At 58.5% G+C, this 21,179-nt stretch overlaps 1 protein-coding gene across 1 annotated transcript; it reads right to left on the bottom strand.

Moving 5' to 3' along the window:
* Nucleotides 1–9,652: 9,652 nt before the first annotated feature.
* On the bottom strand, nucleotides 9,653–19,999 carry LOC119108898 (liprin-beta-1). Its single transcript, XM_037232442.1, has 13 exons — nucleotides 19,905–19,999; nucleotides 19,021–19,105; nucleotides 18,298–18,402; nucleotides 17,886–18,054; nucleotides 16,573–16,681; nucleotides 15,058–15,186; nucleotides 14,561–14,726; nucleotides 13,910–14,161; nucleotides 13,252–13,420; nucleotides 12,762–12,873; nucleotides 12,388–12,484; nucleotides 12,069–12,197; nucleotides 9,653–9,732 (listed from the first exon to the last, which is right to left on the bottom strand). The coding sequence occupies exons 1-13, from the start codon at nucleotides 19,997–19,999 to the stop codon at nucleotides 9,685–9,687; spliced, it is 1,665 nt and encodes a 554-aa protein (XP_037088337.1). The 3' UTR covers nucleotides 9,653–9,684.
* Between the last annotated feature and the right edge of the window lie 1,180 nt (nucleotides 20,000–21,179).

The raw sequence follows: 21,179 nt of genomic DNA, 5'->3' as shown, positions 1-21,179 counted from the left end.
CCCCTGAACCAGTTAGGGAACGGACGAGACACTTTTAGCGGGACTTCCAATGCCTAAGGGTACAAAGATGATCAACCTACGGAAATGAATTAAAGTTATCTAATTGCAAATGTGCGGTAATCAAGAGGCAGAGGATGGCGGGCAGGTTGTTGTCGAGACACTGGATATCATCCACGAGGTTCCCGTGATGAACGTACTGAGGCTTACCATTGGTGAGCAAAAGAAACGGCACAGGAGCTTAACTAAACTTCTGCAATAATCAGTGGTAGTACAGGGACACATCCAGTACTGAACGCGATGGAACCACCACTAATGACCCGAGTACGTTCACGCGGCCTTTGGAAGCATGCTCCGTCAGGCCGAACTGACTCAGCCTGTGTCAGAGATGACAGCGCGAACGTGGATGCTTCTGTGATGTTTTCTATCCTACCAACGTCGGTGCTATCCGTGGTGTGCATGACACTGGCCTTGCTCGTGGTCTCGGTGGTGATACCAGACATTGACATGATGATGAAACGTCTTTGGTGTTGACATCCAGATAGCGTCATCAGACTAATGCCAAAGCGTCTTCGTTATGGCATTGATCGCATAGTTCGCAGTTCATATGTGCCAGCAAAAGTGTGGCTGGTAACAGATACGGTCCCACGACGCAGTCAGCCAGTTTCAACATTGGCCTGGTGCTGTCGTCTGGTCCGCCTGTTGTGGACATCGCCACAGACAGCGGAGCGCGCGAGGGCAAGGGCTGCTGTTAGTTGCTACGCTCCTCTCACGGTGGTTAAAGCGCTGTGCATTTCGTTTCACGGCGTTTTCTTGATCTGCAGACCGTGATGTCTGAATAGATTCCTCCGGCAGAGAAAATTCCCCAACAGACATCTGAGTGTGACGACATCAATGACACGAAGACCTGCCAGATAGCATGTGCTGAACAATAGGTGCGGTCTACGGACATTCGTGACAGCTTGAATCAGCTAAATCGGCTCACTGGTCAATGCTAAATGCAGAGAGTGTCAAGCTCATTTCCTCCGGACGAGGGGGCGGCAGAAGACCCTGGAGATGTTGACGTGCAGCTTTAAGACACTTTAACTATGGTGCTAAAATTTCAGCGGATGGGAGCGCAACACGTAGCCACATTCTATGAAGATGCATAGACCCGAATGTTGATAACTCACGAACTATTGCACCACTGTAAAGGTGACGTCGGTCGCGTTTTCGATTCAGACACCAGATAGCATACGTCCGTAGCATGCTTTATGCTGTAAATTAGTAACCTACATTGACTTCCTATCTCTCACCATTCCACCTGATGACGTCATTTCATAGAACGCAGTTATATAGTCTGATCACTAAGGTTGGGCTGGACCAAACCCGTCAAATAAAAAACTGTAGAGGAATAGTGTCTGACCTTTGTAAATTAGTTTGCCATTTTAAATCCCAATTAATATTTATGTTCCAATTCATCTGAGATAGTTTGACGGGCGTTACGCAATGTCGCGCGTGTCGTTGTTTTAAGACGTTTGGTTTTTGGAACGGCATGGTTGGACCTATGCACGCTCAGCATGACCTTTAGGGGCTGATCTAAAGTGTCAAAGATCACATCCACTGATGAGCCTGTGCCATAACAATTTCTTTATATACCTAGTGTGCTTATCCTACTCCCCAGCTTATGTGATGCCTGCCGTCTCCGCCGGCAGCATCTCAGATCTCTGGCGGATTGGGACGCACAACACTAGACAGGGTGCGTTTACGGAGTTCGGGGTGCCTACAAATCATAGCATGCGTCGCTTTTCTCATGTTGCTATGCCTGGTATCATTCTTGTGACTTGATGCATTCACTTAAATGTCGTTCGGGCAATGCGTGTGCCTTTATTATACAACGCATTAATGGTGTTGGGTTGACAGCTATTGTTAACAAACACATCCTAACTTCAGCACCAAAACCAACGTTGATCCATCATTGCAGCACACTCTTGCACATCCTCCCCATTCTTCCATAGCAATTCAAAATCTTCTGTTGGCTTGCTAAGGTGCTGATATATATATATATATATATATATATATGTTTGACTTAAAAACGTATACGTAAGATAAATGCGTTTTTCGACGTGCTATAAATGTTAACAATGCACGCAATGCATGCTAACACCATGCTATTCAAATGTCGAACGACATGAAATCTCATTTCAGTCAAACAGTAGCCTCGAGTCAGCAGTAGGGGGCAGCCCAGCTGCCCAAGTCGGCAGAAGGTAGCAACCCAGCCGCCCAAGTCAGCGGAAGGTGGCAACCCAGCCGCCCAAGTCAGCAAAAGGTAGCAACCCAGCCGCCCAAGTCAGCAGAAGGTGGCGGCCCAGCCGCCCATTGCCGTGAAAGATCGAGACTTCTTCTGACGTGCGTCCCACAAATCAAGCCTCGAGCATGAAAAAGAGTTCAACCTCGCCGCTCGAGACCTGTTTTGACTCGTGCCGTCGGCGAGGGGTGCGGGCGGCCCATCCCCACCTGACGCCACACTGAGATTGTGCCACAAAACAAAAGAACCAACGGACATTCTGGTGCCTACAGAATCCAACGATGTCCGATTTAACACGCGTTATCCTCATGACGTCAACCAGCGACCGCATGGTCAGACCACCAGACCACCGCAGGGTCAGACCACCAGACCACCGCAGGGTCAGACCACCAGACCACCGCAGGGTCAGACCACCAGACCGGTGACGCGAGCCGTTGCAGACAAATTACAAAATCATAAACTGGATTAGATCCAGTGTACAATGAGTGTCACAAGTATAATCAAACAAGGTTATTGGCACTGCTTCATGCGATAAATGTCCTTACCTTATTACGTTTTATGTGCGCACCTGACGGCTATCCCGCAAAAAGATTCGGTACCAGAAGGCACCATTCATTGTCAATTAATGCACCAAGCCGACGTTGCTTGTACGAAAGGCCTGCAAGCTCGTAGAAATAGCAACCTAGCTCGGGGACCTGATATGGACTGAGGCCAATTTGTGTGTGATTTAATGCAACAAGCACGTTCTCGGCTATGCAAAGTGATGCAGTCTTGCCATGTTTTCAGTATGTTTCATATGACGTTTTTTTTTGCCCTCTCCATCCAGTCTTCATGACTGGACGTATCCAATCTTATCCATATGCAACGTTAATGGGGATCTCGGCAATCGGCGTAAGGGGAGGGCTATGCCCTTTCGCCCAGCAGGGGTAATTATAGTATTGCACACTAGCTGGACACAGCAAGTGATGCACAACACATGTGCAAGGCCAGACTTCACCTCAGGCCGCTCGCCTCGACTCGCCGCTGACAGCGCGGGCCCCGCCCCAAGAGAAGGTTCCGCATTCAGCAGCGGGTGTCGCCCGGAGTCCCGGATCGAGGAGCGCAGGCGTCAGTCAGCCTCGCACACCACACCCCCGCCAGGTACTTGTGTTTTCCCCCACGTCACACGCAGTTCGCGGCCCCATCGCTCAAGCCGCACTGGGTGTCGCCTCTCATATCTCCCTCATTATTCAGACGCGTCGGTCGAAAGACGCCGCGCTCGAGCCGACTGCCGCCGCCGCGCCGCCGCCGCCGCCGCCGCCGCCGTCGCCCGGCCGCCCGCCTGCCGGCGGTTCGGGCGCTGGGGGACGGGCCGGCGCTGTCCGCGATCACTGACGTTTCAGGCGCGCCGATATCGCGCCTCCCCAACGATCGTCCGCCGGCCAACCGCGCGCCGCGCCGGCCGAAACTGGCCTCAGGGCGAGGGGCGTGTGGGCTGACGGGCCGGGCGCGTGCTTTCGGCTTCCGACCGTCCTCTGGAGCAGACGCCCCACTGAAGCAGACAGGTTCGGTGCAGCGCCTTGCGCAAAGAAGATCCTGTGCGCCGTGCGGACAGTTGGCCGCTATGTCGACTGCCAGGAGTCATTTTCCTCTGAACGGCGGGGCCGGTCGACGGCACCGTCCTCTTCAAGGGAGACTCTGTGGGAGGTGCCGTCCCCTACCGGGCAGGGCCAGCCTGACGCAGCCGGCGCCGGCCTCCACAGCGTGAAGCAATCGGCGCCAGTGGCATTCGCCGCGCCTCCTTTGTTCCCGGCAAAAGTCAATACAGGCTAAACACGGGGACGACGCGGACCGGCGAGCTGCTAAACGGATTACGGCCCCGCTGGGAGGCAGCAATTGGGCGATGGCGGCTGAACACCACCGGACCGGGCGGGCCGCACGGACCCGGCCAACATCCAGGAGAAGGGACCGCACGGACCCGGCCAGCATCCAGGACGGGGAGCGCACGGAGCTGGGCAATATCCAGGACAGGGAAGCGCACGGACCTGGGCAACATCCAGGACAGGGGATCCCACGGACCTGGGCGATATTCAGGACAGGGACAGCACGGACTTGGACAACATCCAGGACAGGGGACCGCACCAGCGTCCGGGACAGGGGATCACACCACGCCCAGAGCAGGGGACCACACCAGCGTCCAGAGCAGGAGACCACACCGCAGTGTCCAGATGAACGTTGGGCGACCACAGCAGGCATTCAGATGAATGACAAAAAACACACGAATCGAAATGGCGCTAAAATAAATAGTTGTGTACTACACAGCGTTAAACATACTCAAAATAAGAGCATTTTCTCATCTGTAGAGCGTTGAAGATGCTAACCCTCCACGTCCGCATCAAATAATAGCCCTGCCAGGTTCTTCTCAGTAGCCATTTTCAGGGCTGATACTTGGCAAAAATGACGTCGTTCAGACGACGAGAACACATTTATTTAAGTGAGGTCGGCCAGACCGACGAAAGGGGCATGGAAGGCCCCTCTTGTCCACGACTAGAAAGCTACCTGTGTTCCCAAGGTTTCACAATAGAAACAAGCCAATCCAACTGAGGTACACAATTCACCAGTGCCACAAACCAGCGGAAAAGTAAAAGTATGCGGGTGGATATTACGCTGATCGTGAGGGTGGGAGAAACTCTTGAGGTATTGAGCGATTGCTAACTATATTTAGGTATGATGCTGATAAGTAGCGCGCAACAGAGAAACGAGCAAAAATAACGCAACAGCTCGCGCCCAATTAAGAACAACGTGTGAGTCGACACAACAGACAGTGCAGGCGTATATGTGATAGAATGGTCAAGAGATAACCGATACACAACGTTACTTTTAGAATCATCTTTTGGACATGACAAGTCATCTTTTCCCGTGGGCCTCTCCAACATCACATGAATGAATGGAGCACAGCAGGCATGATGCATGATCTCCAGAACGCACGGCTCATCTGAAGCATTATTCTCATCTCATAAATTATTGTACGGTAAATTGATCGCGCCTGGCGCTGGGAGGCCGCCGTCAGGACGGGAGGGGACCGGATAACATCCGACGGTGGCTTGTCTCATCGGAACCCAATTACGTCGATTACATAGGGCCAGAGCAGGAGGGGATCGGACCGCGCCGGGGCTTAATTAAAAATTTATGCGGCGCCGCCACCGTAAATGTTATGCTGAATGGCGTGAGAGGACGTGACGCAACTGCCGCGCGCTTTTGGCGCGGGGCCGATTGCTATGCGGCCAGCGCGCCCCTAGAGACCGGCAAGGTTCCACCGTGAGCTGCGTTTTCATCTCGAACTCCGACCTCCGGCGCACGCGGCCTGCTGCGACGGCCGAGCCGCTCTCCGCCGCGGGTCGGCGCGGGTGCCGTTCATCATAAGAGCCAGGTCGTTTAGCGCCCAATCTGGAGAACTTTAAGTCGAGAATCTCTCACGTTGGTCTGCCGCGGACGGCGGGTAAAGACGGGCGGAAGAGAGGGCCTGGTGCTAAGCGCTGCGCCGTCCCCCGCAGTCATGCTCCCCGGCCGACTCTGCCGAAGCGCTGCAGACACCGCCGGTCTCTCCCCGGCGTCGGCGGCCGTCCCTCCGCGGCGCGCCGGCCCGCGGCCGCTCCCCGCGCCGTAATCGCTGGTTGACGGAGTGCAGAAGGCGCGGCTGGGCGCGCCTGGTGCGCCGGCGGCGGCGGCGGCGCCACAACAATGGCCGGCCACCTGCTCCGGCCGCGCCGCGCCTGGGAACGCGGGGCGCGCCGCCCGCCCGCCCGCCCGGGGACCGACCCGCCGCTTCGGGCCGGCTGGCGGTGGGAACGGCGAGACCGTGGGAGCCGCGGGCGAGCCGGCGGCCGCCCGACTGACGAGGTCGCCGGCGGTGCAAGCTGGCCGCGGCCGGGACGGCATCGCAACTCGTCCTCCGCCAGCCGCCGGTTCCTGCTGACTCGCGGAGGGGCAGAGTCCGGCTGCGGAGGGCGTCACAAGACTCTCTCCCGACCGTCATCCGCTGACCGCCGGCCAGCGCTGTAATGGCCCGGCGACGGCCGGGGGCTAGCCGGCTCTCCTGGCGTTCCGCTGGTGGTCGGCCGCGAGCGGCAATCAGATAAAAACACGAACAGAGGCTCCAGCGGCCCTCAGGCTCTGGGGAACATCATGTCAGGCATGCATCACGGACAAGCCTGTGTTTTACATTCCGAGTGGAGCCGGTGGCGACTTCGGAATCAATGAAATTTTCGTCGTCGCTAAGGAATGAATTGCTTATAAAATTCATGTCAATCAAAGTTAAGTGAGCCTGACCAATTTAAATCATTGATGAGCCGTCTCAAAACTAAAAGTCAGGTAGCAAAGTTGATATTGTTCTGACGGGTATTTTATATATATATATATATATATATATATATATATATATATATATATATATGTATAAAATGGAGCAAATTGATTGCACTAGAACATAAACAACTTAAAATCAGGTCGCGACGTCCTCAGGCGCTCTGAGGCATCTGCCGCCATGCCCATGTCGTCACTCCGTGCTGCCATCATATGCGCAACAATATTCAGTTACATCACATCGGATGTCCGTCCTCGACGTCGAGGCTGTGGCCGCGTTTGGCCGAGGGCACCTCACGGGCGATGCCCCCGCCCGCATCGGCGGCGATCATTTGTCTCGGCCGGCGTGCCACGGCCGGCTGGTGATGGGGGCCAGTGTCCTGACCAGCGGCGGCCGAGGGGACGGGGCAGCGCCACTCCGATCCGGCACTGGGCCGGGCCGCTGCCAGGGCCGGACAAACGAACCCTCATGTCCGGATGGACAGCATGTCAGTACAGTTAGAACGCGTATTACTTCAACGGGATTGCGTGGTCGACAAACGGAAGCGATCTCTTTGGGACCATGACGCTCTGTTCTAACTTCATATAAAAACAAAGCACTGCGTTAAGCATCGATTGGGTCTTTTGTTTGTCTAAGCAATGGATTAACTTTTTATCACCTTTATCCTACCCGCGAACCGCGATGTTGTCCCAAAAATCGACGGTCGAAATAGTTACATCTCCGATTTTCGTATTAACCCAATCGCGTTTGTCTTGTTTGTAGGTCGCATCCTTTTTCAAGCAGTCGACGTCCAAACTGTGTATGTGGCGTCATTTGGGACTCTTGCACCAAGATGAACACTGGCGGCTGTGCTGTTTGATGCACAAGGACGCCGCGAGACAGCTGCGACTGCCAAAAGACCCTCCAGCACCAACAAATATCATGATCCAGATCTAGCACAACAGCAAGTTTCTGGCATTCGTGCCGTTCGGCATATGGTCTGATTGCGTTGGGATTGTCGAGATATTCTTTACATACGTTACAAAAACAAGACAAAACAAAACCGCATGCCACTCTCCGTCGGTCGTCGATGTCTGGTGAGGGGATGATGCGCAGCTGGGGGGAGAAGCCCTGTACGACACTTGGTCGCGGGGGGGGGGGGAAGGCGAGGGGTGGGACGGAGTAGAGCGGCAGGGGCAGGGGCGCGCGGGTCAGGGGACGTCACCGGGCCGGCGGTGCGCTGGCGCGGAGGGAGTCCCAGGTTCGCCCGGGGCCGCACGTAACTCGGTTATCCGGTCCGCTCGTTAGGTGAGCAAACAGACGCGTGATTGGCGCGCGGCGCGCCGCACGGCTCGACCAATCAGCAGAGCCGGTGGGCGCGCGCGTTTATTGACGCGCGATCGCTGCAGGCTCGCACACTGCCGCCAAACTCCTGACCGGGCGGTCTCACAGGCGCACACACGGACCCACCGACAGCAGGGGGTCCCACAGGCCCCGGCACGGCCCCGCGGACAGCACCAGACTGGATCAGCTCTCACATTGGCACACGCTCCGAGGCCGCGCGACCGTGCCTGGAGCGGGGCTCGCATTCTCAATCACACGGACTCCCGACTTCGCACGACGCGCCGGCAACGCAATCTTCAGACGCCCGCAACGCAGCTGCTCAGGTGGAAGGCTACCTGACCCGGACAAGCCGAGGCACGGCAAGTTCAGGCTCAGCTGACGGCGGCAGGGGCAGCCACAGCTCATGATCAGGCTTCAGGCACTGTCTTGTACGCAGCATTGTTCAACGGTAAAAAGGGCACATTGTCGTCCGTATCTAAAACACGCGCACGCCCGATGGCGCCCCACCCAGCACCCGGGAAGACCATATGTACAGGACATGTATAAAAATACGAGTCGCGCCGACCTCGTAAATACGGCGAAGGCACAAGACCGTGTCGGAGACAAGGCTGACTGACAACCACTCCTGGGGCTTCAGAGACCGAGTTGAGTGCGGAAGCAAGGACGCTCTGAGTTGGTACGGTGACGCGAATAGAACGACAGCAACAACACGTCGTACCAGATACGGGAAGACTGGAAGTCGTTCTACGGGTGAAATCGCTCGGCAAAGAGGTCCCGCTGTCACCACTGTGATCCTCGAACCACGATCCTCTCCGCGGATTATCATCGCCCTCCTGCAGACAGATCACGAGGCGCCGTCCAGCCCAGCTTGCCTTTTCGCAGCGGTGGCGAGAAGCGTCCCCGCTGGCCACCGGTAGCCGGATTGGCGGGGCTTTTCTGACGAAAAGCGCCACAATCCACCATCCGGTCAGGCGCCGACCGAAACCCAGCTGCTGACGCGACCCGGGCCGACGGCCGGCGGCCAGGGACATCCCGTCATCATACGAGGCCTGACATGTCACCGCTGCGCCGATCACCGAGGCCCGACATGTCATTGCTGCGCCGATCACCGAGGCCCGACATGCCATCGTTGCGCCGATCACCGAGGCCCAACATGTCTCCGCTGTGCCGATCACGGAGGCCCGACAAGCGACCGCTGCGCCGATCACCACCCGCCGTGTTCAGAGCCGACCTCAGACGGGCGCTCCAGCCCACCTCCGGCGGATACCAGGCGCTGCCCACCAGGCAGCCGAGGCGGACGGGCTCGGCGCCGGTCCCAGCAACAAAACCTCGGGAATCGGGCACCACTGGTGCCCCAACACCGGCGCGCGGATTAGCCAGCACCGTCGCTGGCACACGGCCCAAGCACCATCTCTAGACGCTCAAGGCACGCGACTCGATCTGTCATCGAGTGTCGGCAGTGTGCGAGGAACGACCATCGATTCGTGACGTCACTGGCTCCGATTGCAACATGTTATTTGACGGCAACGGCTCCCACCATGCCGAAATCTGGCGTCACTGGTTCTCGTCATACGCGCCACCTGGTGCCACTGGTGCCAGACGCACCGAACCATCAGACGCCACTGGCGACTATAACATGTCACCCAGGTCACGCGATCGCGACGTGGCATCCGAGGCACTGCTGCCGACCATGACGCTGACAGATGACGTCACTGGTGTCCCGCACGCCGCGCGGCTAAACGTCGCTGGTGCGCAGTTCGACCAGCGACATCTCCAGCGGGTTCTGCAACAGAGGGGACCGCGTCAGGCAGCCCGAGCGGCGCCGCCGATCAAGCGGCAGAGTCGGCCGCTGTCGCCGCACGGGGCGTACCACACGCGGCCGCCCGCGCCCCCGGAGACAGCGTTAGCGTGTGAGCAGCTTCACAGCAAGAACGCCACCACTTCATGCGCGGTTATAGAGTGAGCTCACCGCAGTCGTTATCAGCGGCATGCTCGGCGATTGCTGAAGATCAGGTAAAAATACACAGATGACTGGATAATTACTTGAAATGCGCCATCATACGCCTAAAATACGTTTCATTGCCCAAGCACTCTGCTTTGCGAAAGAACAATGTTGTCAGTACTAGAAGCAGTTTAAATATCTTACACGGAGGAAATAAATTACACCACTTCAGAAAACATACATGCTTGTTTGGCTGTAATTTGATAAGACATTGAAATATGTACCTAATGCATAAACGCGACGGAAAGATGTGAGAAATGCAAGTGACACCAGCCTAGCAGATAGTTACAACGCATTCTTCACAGAATATGGCGTCAAAGCTCTTGCAAGGCATAATAAAGACTGGGGCTAAACGCATTCTAACTGGTGGCTACTACTACCACTTCTACTACTCAGCTTCTGGTAGCATGTGCTTCGATCAGCTTCTAACCTTTACCAAAAAGCTGACCAATGTGTCCCAAGAAAGCTGCTCGGATGCCCACTGCAAGATCTACCGTCGTGCACACACTCGCTAACGTGTCGCCGCGCCTTCCACCACGAGGGGACAATCATGCGAAACCAGCTAGTCCGCCACCCACACCCATCGCTGTCCTCGCTACGCCCAGCGGACAGCCGACGACAGTGCGGCAGTGATCGACGGTGGGCGAGGACACCCCAGGTCACCGGTGCTGGCCATGCCCGTGGGGTGACAGCGTGTGCTCGGGATCGGACAGGGTGTGTCTGCAGTCATCCAACTCACGTATGCCCAAACGCCAGGTCAAAATGCTGAGTGGCATATGTGACATCTTAAAGTGTGATGCACATAACAGCCATCCAAAAACCGGATCCAGCCCAGATCCATGAGCGTCCAAACCACGTCGTACTATCAGAAAGATGGGAACTGGATTGTACACATATAGGGTGTGCTAGCCGCATGAATCCTTACTTCGTGTAGCCCAGCGATGTGCAGCGTGCAATGTGGAAGCAAAGCCATAAGCGCTTCCAAACGTTTTAAATTGCGGCAGAGATTTCTCCATTCTAGCCAAATCGCGCTGGGGATCCTTATCGCGCAATTCAACGTCATGACCGCCCACCCACGGCAAGGATTTCCTTCATTATTGGGGAAACACGATCGCCTTCCTTGAGGCTCGAACCCCTGACCGCAGCCGATCCCGCTCGGTAGTCTGACCTGCCCTCAATCTGACGACGGGAATGACACAGTATCCTCATAGCTTTACCTCAGCCCGAACTACCAGCACAACATTTGCCCCAGCGTGACCCACATGGCATCCTAGTGATCTTGGTGACCCGCTTCAATGGGAGGGAGCGACTGCGGTGCTAATGACTATAGAAGTTGCATGCACTGCAAAACAAACCGCACCAAACCAAGCAAGGGAGACACGCACAGAATGTCCTCCAAACCCTGACCCACAGCAAGACAACGTAACACTCTTGACCATGCCGGAACATCAACAGAAGGCACTCCAGATAGATGGCTGGGGACTATGGACTACCGCACCACGCCAAGCACAAAACACACTCCCCAAGCCACAAACACCGACACTACAGCTCGAACCACACGGTTACCGTTCACGGCTTGGCTCCGACGGGGCCGAAAGATGGCGCTGGCTTCTGCATGGGCACGGAATAGAGCGGCGTCACCGGACCAAGCGAGCTGAGGCCAGCCCGGCGTCCCGGTCCCCACCCGCCAGCACAGTCACTCGGCGCCGGCCTCGGTGCCCAGGTATGGCACAACACCTGAACGGCCGGCGCGTACTGCACCACAGCCAGCTGGGGTTCAACGGTGGGGCTGATTATGGTCACGTCCCTTACGGCTGGATAGCAGCTGGACAATGCTCCCATACTTCCCAAACAGGCCTGTCGCGACACATTTCAGCAGTCTTACACAGCCCGCCGTTCTCCCTACAATGAAAATATACACTGCGATCCACGATCAACAGGGCGGCCAAAGCTAACTCGACCAAGCGCAGTAATGATCCAACTCATCCTCTTCGCAAGACATCACCGGCAGCCTAGCAGCACGTGGCCGGTGACGGCCCGGGCGAAGCGCCCTCCTCAGTGAGTCGGCAGCCGCCGTCAGCGGAGAGCGCGGGACGGGGCGGCGCGCGCGCACCCACCTGGCCGCTGGCGATGTCCGGAGACGACAGCGGCGAGCCCTGCACGTCCACCGGGCAGAGGAAGTCGTCGCCGTCCGACTCGGCCTTGCCCTTGCGCCGCTTCAGCGTGAACTGGCCCCGCTTGTGCAGCTGCTCGGCATGGAGATACCGCGTCAGCTCAGCGACCGACCGCGCACGCCTCTGGCACGCGGGCGACACGGATGGGACCGGTGCGACCAGGAAACAAACGAGTCTCTCGTGCACAACCCGCGCTTTTAACTTAACATCCGGCGCTGGCGCCAGGAAAGGCCGTGCCTCGATGACCGACAGTCGTGCTCACCTTGACTTTCGAGTCGGTCCGCAGAGGCGTGATGGTCTGGTTGTCTTCGACCTCTCTCTTCTCTCGGAGGATTTCCGAGCCGACCAGATCGTTGAACCTGCCAAGACGCGCTTGCCCGTCAAACACGTCGTCATGGGAGACATGGAACGCGACAGCTCGCAGCCGCTGCGAGAGTGAACAGCGCACTGGAGTAAGAACCAGACTTATATCAATGGACCCGGAACCTCATCATACAGTAGTCGGAACTGAACGGGATGCTGCATTTGAGGGCAAGGAATCTGACGGACTGAAGTCAAAGCCTCGCAGCTGCAGCGGCGGCCCAATCTGCGCCGTCTTCCTGTGACGAGACAGCCCGCACCGGTGCGGCGCCTTACCTAGTGAACAAGTGTCTCCGAAGCAGCGACTTGTTGGCCGGGATGGACAGCACGGAGGCCATCAGCTCGCCGGTGAACCGGGGCTCGTACACCAGCAGCGCACCGTGCACCCCTGCCGAAGTCAACACGGGCTCACAGCGCGCGGATAGGCGAACCGGGGCTACGGACTGCAGAGGGTCACAGCGCCCCGCAGCCGCCAGTGAGACACCGCACACACACAGGCCACCAGACGCCGAGGAGTCAGAGGGGCTCGCGTTGTCCCCGAAACTGACACCAGAGGTGGGTACCACGCGCAAACACTTATTACTAGCCAAAGCACACAGACTGCCCCCCCCCCCCCCCCCACACACACACATTTCGCCCTGCCACACACCCACACAGTGACGAGCAGCACCGCACCAGGTAACCCGTCCGGCTCGGTCCGCCGATGTACGTCCGGCCGGCCGGCCGGCCGGCCGGACGGGCGGGCGGCCGGACGAAGCACACACACCTGAGCCGCGCATGTTGGGCGCGTACTCGGCCAGATCGACCTCGCGCAGCCACTCCATGACGCGGTGGTTGGTCCAGAGCGCCACCTCCTGCGGCGTCGGCTGGCGCGGCTCGTCGGGCGTCGAGCGCCGCCGCAGGCAGGCCGGCGAGAAGCCGTTCAGGCGCAGCACCTGGCGGTGACGGGCGAGCGCGCCCCCTCGTGATCAAGGCTGCGTCACGACAGCACGGCAGGAAGCGAGGGACACACACACGTGACTATAAGCGGGCGCCTTCCGATATCGGCCTTGAAGCGCCTCTCGAGTTGTTGATTAATTAATATAGAAATACTATCCTTCAATGAGTACCAACTCATCCCAGTCACTATCGTCTTCGTTCTAATCATCGATTTGCGTGCAGTTCCATACAAATATAAGCAATAAAATACAAATACAAATACAAATACAAATATAAGTACTTAGTCCCACGATTACCGCATTCGACAGCAGTCCAGCTGCAGCAGAATAAAACCAGGCATATACCAATGATAAGAGAATGCGACGGAGATCCGAACACGGCGTCACGCACACATCCGTTAGCCAGAGCCTCCACGACAGCGGAGCGGCCAAGCCGGGCACGCTGGGGCCGCTGGGCGTCGGAGGGGGCCGTCCTCAGGGCCTCACCTGAATGCCGCGCTTCAGACTGAGAGCGTGCAGCAGGTTCGTGACCTTGAGCGTCTGCAGGTCCTCCAGCGTCAGCTGGTTCAGCACGCGGCCGTCGACGCGCGCCTCCAGGAAGGCGTCCTTGTACTGGGGCAGGCCGACGTCGTCCAGCCAGCGCATCACAAAGTTGTGGTCGATGTGGCCGGGCGGATCGTCGGTCGCGGAGCCGGCCGCGCTCAGCGCCAGCACCACCTTCTTGCGGTGCAGCGGGTGCTGGCGGCGGACGCACGAGGTCAGGGGCACGGGACCCGAACTCAACGCCAGCGCCGTCTATTTACGGCGTGGCGGGTGCTGGCGGCAGACGCGTGTGGACTATCGCACCGTTATGCCTCGCAGGACACTGCGGTGACGCGCGCACGCACGCGCAAGAGGTCAGCAACTGCTGGCCATTAAACACAGTGCGATCTCGTCACATGACAATAACTAAGCAGCAAATGCGACTTTCTGGCGCCTCCGAACCTAAACACCCACACATCCAGATAGTGCGAGGAGATCATCCGATCCAGGCCAAATGCTTCAACGCTACATCGTAGGCGATCAGGAGGGCGTTCCCAGCTGGTGACCAGCCCCGAGCCGAGCAGCTGGGCCGGGCTCCGCACTGCCGGCGCGTACCTTGAGGCCGAGCTCCTTCTCCAGCTCGGCGCCGGTGGCGCGCAGCAGGTGGCTGCCAGAGCGGACCCAGCGGCGCACCTCCGCGGTGTAGGCGCTCAGGCCCATCTCGTGGAACCAGCCGACCACCGTGTCCGTGTCCCACTCGGCCAGCGGTCGCCAGACGCGGCTGGGGGCGCAGGCGGACGTGCCGTCACGACCAGCGAACAGTCGCTGGCGGGCGGCGGGCGACACCCCGGCGCCACGCGGTCACGCGGTGGGCCTGATCAAGGCCGCCAAACCAAGAACGCCATACTCCAGTAGTGACGGAAACCAGCTCGCGGCGGCACACTAGCCTTCCAACGGATCTCGAGAACGGAGCCGCATCTCCGCAGCTCTGCGCGCCGTTGGCTCGGCGTATGACACACGGTTCCAGGATGCCCGCGGTCGACCCGGACCGTAAGCCCCAAGGCACAGACACGCCGACGCCGCGCTCGGCCGCCGCCGCCGGCGCAACTCACTCGTCGTCGCGCGACCTCTCGCCGCCCCAGCCCAGCCGGGGGCCGGCCGTGGCGCGCGTGCCGCCGCGCCGGAACTCGCCGCCGTCTGGGATCTCCGGCTCCAGGCCGCCCGAGTTGCTGCGCTTCATCCTGCCGGGAGCAAGTGGCGGGAGTGAGGCGCAACACGCCCGCTACACGGCAGCCGGTCGGCGACGCAGCGACGCTGGTCACGGGCACAGGCCGGGGCGGGGGGAATTGGTCACGGGCACAGGCCGCAGTGGAAGGGGAGGGACCTGGGCACGGGCGTAGGCCGGGGCAGGGAAGGACCTGGTCACGGGCACAGGTCGGGGTGGGAGGACTCGGTCACGGGCGTAGGCCGGGGCAGGGAAGGACCTGGTCACGGGCACAGGTCGGGGTGAGGAACTCGGTCACGGGCGTAGGCCGGGGCAGGGAGGGACCTGGTCACGGGCACAGGTCGGGGTGGGAGGACTCGGTCACGGGCGTAGGCCGGGGCAGGGAAGGACCTGGTCACGGGCACAGGTCGGGGTGGGAGGACTCGGTCACGGGCGTAGGCCGGGGCAGGGAAGGACCTGGTCTCGGGCACAGGTCGGGGTGGGGGACTCGGTCACGGGCGTAGGCCGGGGCAGGGAAGGACCTGGTCACGGGCACAGGTCGGGGTGGGGGACTCGGTCACGGGCGTAGGCCGGGGCGGGGAGGGACCTGGTCACGGGCACAGGTCGGGGTGGGAGGACTCGGTCACGGGCGTAGGCCGGGGCCGGGGACCTGTCATGGGCGTAGGCCATGGTGGGATGACCTCGTCATTCACAGACACACGCCAGGGCGGATGACCTGGTCACTCACAAACACAGGCCGGGGCGGGGGAAGACCTGGCCACGGGCGCAGGTCGGGGCGGCGGCGATGCTGATGGACGTCAACTAACGACGGGGCGTGGGCTGGCGGCCCGCAACACTCGGCGGCGCGTTAAAGGTGGGGTATGGGTGACGCTGCAACCTGGTGCAGAGAAAATATCAGAAGTCTTCATACATGGCGAAAATACGATGACGGTAGAAGGTTTTACGGTAAGTCGGTTACTCCAGTACATGTGAGTTTCCGCCACTTGGATTCAGAGGACGACGGTGGTGGTAGCGGTCTCATGACAAGTCAGTGAGTGGCAGCAGTACTATGCTCCGGCCATATGGGAACAGAGAGCGGGAGGGGGGGGGGGGGGGCCACGACGGCCGACACCTGTCCAGGCCCGGTCGATAGCGCGAGCCGCCGCAGCGCCGCCGCCGTCAGTCCGCCCGCAGGCTATCAGCGACCCCCAATGTCAGCACATGCGTCTGGTACCCAATCGATGCTCCCTCAAAACGGCGGGAAGCCCGAAGCGGAAAGGTCACTGGCGAACGTCACTGGCTGATATGCTGCCGATGCGCTGTTGCCTAGGCTCTAGAACGACCTCTTCCATCGCCAGTAGCACGAACTGTGGAGGAGAGCAGATGCCGGGAGCTAGGTCAGTAATGTCCCATGGCGCGTTACCTTCCGAACAGCTTTTTGAAGCCTTTGTTTTTGTTCTGCGTGCTGGGGGAGTGTGGTCCGCCCGTGACGTCATCGGTGGGACTGTTCGGGATCGGCTGATCGGAGTCGGCTGAAAGCAGAACCGACCGTGAGCGGACAAGCCAACAAAAACATCCGGCCCAGCGGCGACCTACTGCAGGCGATCAGCGCAGCAACAGAGGATGGGGCCACATTACACGAGTTAGAACGCACACCAAAATGCATTTTTTTAGCTGGAATTTCGCAACAATGATATACGCGACACGGTGTACATGAAACACTATTTTGCAAATACCGAACGTAAGTCAAAAATGTTTTTGTGAGGCAACTTGCGCGAACAAAACTTGTTACTGAACCAATAGCACTAAAACTACGGCGAAACATACGCTATTTGATGTAATACACACAGGGATGCAAAATAAAGAGCAACATCGTGCAAAATAAGGCGCTAACAGGGATGCAAAACACAGGACAACATCGTGCAAAATAAGGTGTTAGTCAAAACATGCCAACGTGCACAACAAATGCGACAACGATCGTCGCAATTGGATCTTATGCTAACAGCATTCACCGCAGATTTGTGCATTCGTAGCAGAAATACGCAACCTAAACATTCCATCCGTGCCACAACCAATGCGAAAACCATCCACGGGTCTTCCGGTCTGTTCACACCTCGCGCTGTTAGCTGCAGAATCCGCCGCAGATTTTACAGCCAGTCGGCTCTTGCATACTAGAAGTGTCACATTCCAGCCGGGAAGCTCGCAAATCAGTGGCGACGAGAGCTCAAAAATGACATCTCTCTAGTCTCCAGCACTTAAGTATGAACGCTTAACACCCGCACTATCTGCTCCGGCTCCTGCGGGATTCGGCTGCTGTGGACTGGAGGCACACTTTTGAGCTCTTCTTACTCGCGCTTCGAGGGTCGGCGGGTTTGAATGTGGCACCTCCGGTCCACAACTGCAGACTGGCAGAGCAGTTTGTGGCGAATTGTGCAGCCAGTCCGCCGGTGTGAACGGACCTGCATACTTACAGCATTCACGCCAGCTACCGCAATCAAATGCCCAAGGTCGGCATCCAAGCCTGTCTAAAAGTTCACACACGTTCAAACAAAACAGAGAATCCTCCAGCCTCGTGCGAGAGAGAGTGCAGACTCAGTGCATGTGCAGCTACGCCGGACCGGCCAGGACGCCGCCCAGCCGTGCCAAGCGAAGAGTCACGCAGTCGGGCCGGCCGGCCGCGCCAGGTCAGTCACAGCTCGGCAGGCCAGCGTCGAGGCGCGCCGCCACCTCCGTCACCTAGATTGGGCGTCGACGAGCTATACTTTCCCGTCACCCGCTCCCAGAGGCGGCGCGTCGGCTGTTTACCGAAGGCGACCGCACGCCGCTGACTGTCGGCGGCGGCCGAGGCGCGCGGCAGGGTGCCGCCCAGCGACTCCACGCGCCGGCGATGCGACGACGGCGGCGTCTGCAGCGACGGGAATGACGTCAGCGGCCACGGAGATGACATCAGAGGCCACGGCTGGCACGATCCGTCACAGTACAGTGCAAAGCGTCTGGGCGGCACCGCACGGGATAACGCACGCCACGTGACCGTAACCGTGCGCAGTCAGGTTGTCGGCAATACGTGCGGCGTACAGGCGTGAATAAACGGCACGTTGAAGTTTTGAGACAAGACGTCCACGCCGTCAGTGGCGGAGGCGGGTCGCACCTTTGGTAGCGATCCTTCCCGGCAGGTGGCGGGGTGCATGCCTGTCGGAGACGAGTTGTCCTGTGCCGAGGCGTACCGGCTGCCGTCCGTGGCGCTCGATGACGACTGTCAACCCCCGTGGGTGAAATATTAAATGACTACAAGACACAGGACTACAACTACAGTACTACAACCGTAGGTGAAGCATTACTGGACTACAAACACAACACTACAACTACAGGACTACAACCGTACGTGAAGCATTGCAGGATTACAAAACACAAGACTACAACTACAGGACTACAACCGTAGGTGAAGTATTACAGGATTACAAAACACAAGACTACAGCTACAGGACTACAACCGTAGGTGAGGTATGACAGGACTACAAAACACAAAATACAACTACAGGACTACAAGGTACGACGAAATCGGTCAGTTCACGCAATTGACACAGCCGATACTGTTTCGTAAGGCCTGCCATGTAGTACATGCTGACGAGGTGTTGGCTGGGGAGCAGATCCATAGACACCAGCAATTGCAAGCACCAGCAGACGGCTGTTCGATTATTTGCACTACACGGGGGCCGACCGCAGCCATGAGCGAAATGAAGACATTTGACAGCACACCATCCTCCCCCTTCGGGCAGCGAGCGCAACTGCGTCGGAAACGTCACCCGACACCGCCCTTAATCGTCGCCGTCACGTGACCCACACCGCCCGGACCCAGCTGGTAATCACGCACGTTGAGTCGCTGCGGTGAGTCGAGCATGCTGTGGTTGGGCGTGGAGGTGGCGGCGGGCAGGCTGCCCCGCGGCACCAGCGGCGGCCTTGTCGCGGATCCGACCCCGCTCCTCGCTCTGTGACGGCAGATGCCAAAACGACTTGAATTAAAGGCCCTCAGCACCTGGCAGGCTGGCTGAAGAATTCTCCCCAGACTCTGCGATCGCTAGCTGTTGCCGACTGGAGATGCCACTTTTGAGCTTTATTTGCCCACGCTATGTGGGCCTGCGGGCTCACATGTGGCACCTCCAGTCCACGACAGCTGAAACTATGGAATCTGCAGCGGCTTCTCAGCCAGTCCGCAGGGTGTGGGCGGGCTTATACACACAACCATGGACTCCGGACCCGTCCACAACCGAGGACCTAATCCCAGGGCATGGACCGCGGGAAGGGGGGGGGGGAAGACTTCACTCAGGTAAACACCGCCCGCCCGCCCTCACCACAACCCCGCCCAGCCTCCGCTGCCAGACAGGTGGCGCTCTGGCAGCCCAGTGACCAGGTTCAGTCCGCAGCCGCCGCCAGCGCGGCCCGAGCGCAGCAGCAGCGTCCGGCCGGGCGGGGACTGACCGGACGACCGGCCGAGCGAGTACTGACCGGACGACCGGCCGGGCGAGTACTGGCCGGACGACCGGCCGGGCGAGTACTGACCGGACGACCGGCCGAGCGGGGACTGAGCGGACACCCGGCCGAGCGAGGAATGACCGGACGACCGGCCGAGCGATAGTACTGACCGGACGACCGGCAGAGCGGGGACTGACCGGACGATCCGGCCGGGCGGGGGACTGACCGGACACCCGGCCGGAGCGAGGACTGACCGGACGCCCGGCAAGGCGGCTACTGACCGGCCCTGGCGGCTGCCCAGCTCGGCTCGTCGCAGCCGGTTCCGTCAGCTCGATGTTTTCCCGCTCCAGCGTCTTCTGCTGCAGCGTCAGGTTGGACATCTTGTTCATCACCTCCAGCTTCTGGGTCCGAACGAGGAGCGGTTTGCAGCAGCTCCTGCTGCAGGGCCAGGTCCTGGCGGCGGCGGAGCGGGTCAAGGCCCGATCACCGACACATGCACAGGCAGGGGACGCCGACACAAGTCTGCTGGTCACCATCCACGATCGCTCCCAATCACGACCTCTACACCCTCAGGAATGAGGCGGGAACAGGAGCGGGTCGGTGACTCGGGAAGGTCCACAGACAGCCACGCCCCAAGACTGGGCCAGAGCCGAAAAAAAGCTAGACTGTAGGTGTTAATGACATTTGAACAGGAAGACACAGATAGGACCCAGACTGATGGGGGGGCAACCATCCACCACTCATCAGCTGTTGGCGTGTTCCAGGAGAGAGCGCCAGCGAAAACGGCCAGCGTTACCCCCACGGCCACCAGTTACCTTCTGCAGCCTGTCCTCGGCCTTGCCGAGCAGCATCTGGCGCGTGCGCAGCTGGTCCTCCAGCTCGGAGATCTTCTCCGTCTGCGCGTCGATCTGTTCGGTGAGCACGGACACCTGCAGCTGCAGGGACGACTTGTCCGACTCGAGCTTCTGCGAGCCGCTATCGTACTCGAGGCCCGGCTGGGGACCGGCCCGCCGGCATCAGGTCAGAGTGTGTGATGGGCGCGGCGCCGGGTCTCGTGTCATACACGGCGGCCGCGAACCACGCCGCTCTGTTGTGCCATAGCGGCTTACCAAGCATGAAGACAAACAGGCGCCAGCGGCAAGGAAATCGATGCGTATTGCTACAAGCGTTAGCTTCAGAGCAGCGTCGACCAACATATTTTACACGATCGGTTATGAAACAACAAAAAATCACGATGCGTTGTTTTAAATGACACTTCACTACTGCAGGTAGATATTGCATGATAATATAAGCTTATAATCGTCGTTTAAATGAGACATTACTAATCTAGGTGGATCTTGCACGATAATATTGAAGAGACATTTCAAGACACGTTTGAGGTTAAAAAGATTATACTATTGCGTAATACGCCCATATGTATACATATGCACGTATACGTATACATGTAGACTATACACATACCTTTGCGTGACACATAATAAAATTCGTGACACCTGTGTTGTAAGGCATGTGGTGGTATGCGTAACAGCGTGGGGAAATAAAATACAAAACAGCGTTGCT

This window comes from Pollicipes pollicipes, unplaced genomic scaffold, assembly GCF_011947565.3.
Source record: "Pollicipes pollicipes isolate AB1234 unplaced genomic scaffold, Ppol_2.1 Scaffold_6965;HRSCAF=8258_pilon_pilon_pilon, whole genome shotgun sequence".
Lineage (NCBI taxonomy): Eukaryota > Metazoa > Arthropoda > Thecostraca > Pollicipedomorpha > Pollicipedidae > Pollicipes > Pollicipes pollicipes.
Note: the sequence above shows the minus strand (reverse complement) of the source record. Positions and strands in the feature narration are given on the sequence as shown.

What these genes read in the sequence shown, in the direction of transcription:
- LOC119108898 (XM_037232442.1), bottom strand. Translation starts at nt 19,999, where the DNA reads ATGTCCAACCTGACGCTGCAGCAGAAGACGCTGGAGCGGGAAAACATC. An exon ending in GGGAAGGATCGCTACCAAAG is followed by an intron (nt 18,055 to 18,297) that starts GTGCGACCCGCC and finishes CCGTCGCTGCAG; the next exon opens with ACGCCGCCGTCGTCGCATCG. An exon ending in GGACCGACTCGAAAGTCAAG is followed by an intron (nt 12,198 to 12,387) that starts GTGAGCACGACT and finishes CATGCCGAGCAG; the next exon opens with CTGCACAAGCGGGGCCAGTT.